General features: G+C 50.6%; 1 protein-coding gene across 1 annotated transcript; it reads right to left on the reverse strand.

Annotated features, from left to right (window-relative positions):
• Window positions 1-806: 806 nt before the first annotated feature.
• LOC105567297 lies at window positions 807-1700 on the reverse strand. The gene has a single exon (XM_012022066.1). The coding sequence runs from the start codon at window positions 1698-1700 to the stop codon at window positions 807-809; it is 894 nt and encodes a 297-aa protein (XP_011877456.1).
• Between the last annotated feature and the right edge of the window lie 451 nt (window positions 1701-2151).

The raw sequence follows: 2151 nt of genomic DNA on the forward strand, positions 1-2151 counted from the left end.
ATTTGCAGCGTGTCCAATTGTACTGTGTCCAAATGCACCGCTCCCGTTTCGGCAGCTTCTTCGCCTCGATCATAGTCCGGGCACTTTCGACTATCGTCCGGTTCTCCCTCTCTGACTTTCCGTTCTGCTCGGGAGTATGAGGAGCCGTGGTTTCTAAAATAATGCCTTTTGAGGATAGGAAGTCTCTTACCTCCCTATTCGTATATTCGGTGCCGTTGTCTGTTCGCAGCACCTTGATTGTCCTCCCACATTGGTTGCGGATCAGCGCCTCAAATTATTTGAGCTTCTCATGCACTTCCGACTTGTGCTTCAGAAAGTACACGACCCGATACCCTGACGCTTCATCCTTGAATAGTAGGAAGTACCGCTTTCCTCCCAGAGATTCTTCCGACATCGGCCCGCACACGTCCGAATGGATGAACTCACCCGGCCTTGCATCCCGGTCAATCGGCTTCTTGTTGAATTTCAAACGATGTGCTTTCCCGTATTGGCATGCCTCACAGAAAATGTCGTCCTTCTCTGATAGTTTCGCACCCACGATGATCCTCTTCTGTATCATCTCGCGGATCGCCTTTTTATTTACGTGACCGATCCTCTCGTGCCAGGTCTGTAAGCTCGTTGTTGCTACGTTCAGATCATCCTGTGTGCCCTTCACTCTCGGTCGGAACATCATACGATATATTATTTTGTTTGTTTCACTCCGACTGCTGCGACTACATTGTCTTTCGAGAGCACAACACGATCGCGCTTGAAGACCACTTCAATGCCATTTGAAGTGCAAACTCCTACGGAAAATAAATTTTTCTTCAAACGCGGCGCGTATAACAAGTTTTCGATCCGAGCGTCTGTCCATTTACCGCCGACACATTTGGATATAAGCACTGTCCCGATACCTCGCACATCGCACGTTCCATTGTCTCCGAGAGTGATGGTATTACCATCATTCGTTGGGGTATACTCGCGGCGAACCAGTCGCGCCGATACGTCACATGTCGCGAAGCGCCACTATCAGTTAACCAGACATCACCTACATCGAGCTCCATGAGCTTCTGTCTGTCTCTGCCCGATAGCGTCACACACTTAACGTTAGATGCTCGCGCTCCCGCGTTTTCCGCCACGGTCACGAACGCCGACACCGCACTTGATTTCTCGCCGTCGCGATCGCGTGTCTTTTTCCTTTTCTGCCGACATTCGCGCGCGTAATGCCCTTTCTTTCGACACACGAAGCACTCCACGTCCTTCTTAGATGCCTTTTTTCCTTGTCCCTGATTCTTCTTCGTTCCGGAACCTTTCACCGACACCGCTGAGAGCGCACTCGCAATGTTGTCGTCCACGGACAGCCGAGATTCCTCACGAATCAACCGTTCCGTCAAAATGTCCATTGTTTGGCTGTCCACTGCCGCACTCTCCCACGCAGTTCGGAACGCACTGTACCTTGGAGGTAGACTGCCTATTATTTTTGCCATAATGGCCATATCCGACATAGGTTCACCCACATCTCGAAGGTGACTGGCCATGTTTTGAACCTTCGACACGTGATCAATCACTGAGCCGCTTGCGTCCATCTTGTGCTCGTGGAATTGCTGTAAAAGCATGATCTTGCTCGTTGCCGATCGCTGCTCGTGGATCGCACTTAGCCTGGTCCACATTTCCCTCGAAGTCCCGCATACAAGTAGAGACTCGCCCTGCTTCGCCTCCATCGACGACGCCAGCACGTACACCGCACGTGCATCCTCGCGTTCCCACGCCTTCGCCGCCGCACTTGCTGCGTCGTCCGGTTTTTCCCGCACCCCCTCGACAATGTCTAGGATGCCGTTCGCTCTAAGAAGCGCACGCACTTGAAATTTCCAGTGAGGACTTGGTTAGGTGTGGTGTGTGCGAGCGGATGCGTGAGCGAGTGTGAATTTACAATAAGTAAGAATTAGATTGATGAGCGATACGGAGAGAAGGTTGCATAGGAGAGTTAGATAGAGGAAAGTAAGTGGAGAGGACGGAAGTGGAGGCAGGAATAGAAGTATAAGGTAAGAGGGTAGAATAGAAGAAAAGGTTGGAAGGCGTATTGAGAGGTTAGGAAAGACGTATAGGAAATTGATAACGATGTCAGGTAAAGGAAGAGGAGTGAAGGATGGAAAAGGCAGTAGAGAGGAAAAA

Source organism: Vollenhovia emeryi, unplaced genomic scaffold (assembly GCF_000949405.1).
Source record: "Vollenhovia emeryi isolate VEMERY1.0 unplaced genomic scaffold, V.emery_V1.0 DF942912.1, whole genome shotgun sequence".
Lineage (NCBI taxonomy): Eukaryota > Metazoa > Arthropoda > Insecta > Hymenoptera > Formicidae > Vollenhovia > Vollenhovia emeryi.

Bases quoted from the DNA above. Each gene is read 5' to 3' on its own strand.
- LOC105567297 (XM_012022066.1), bottom strand. From the start codon at position 1,700: ATGGAGGCGAAGCAGGGCGAGTCTCTACTTGTATGCGGGACTTCGAGG.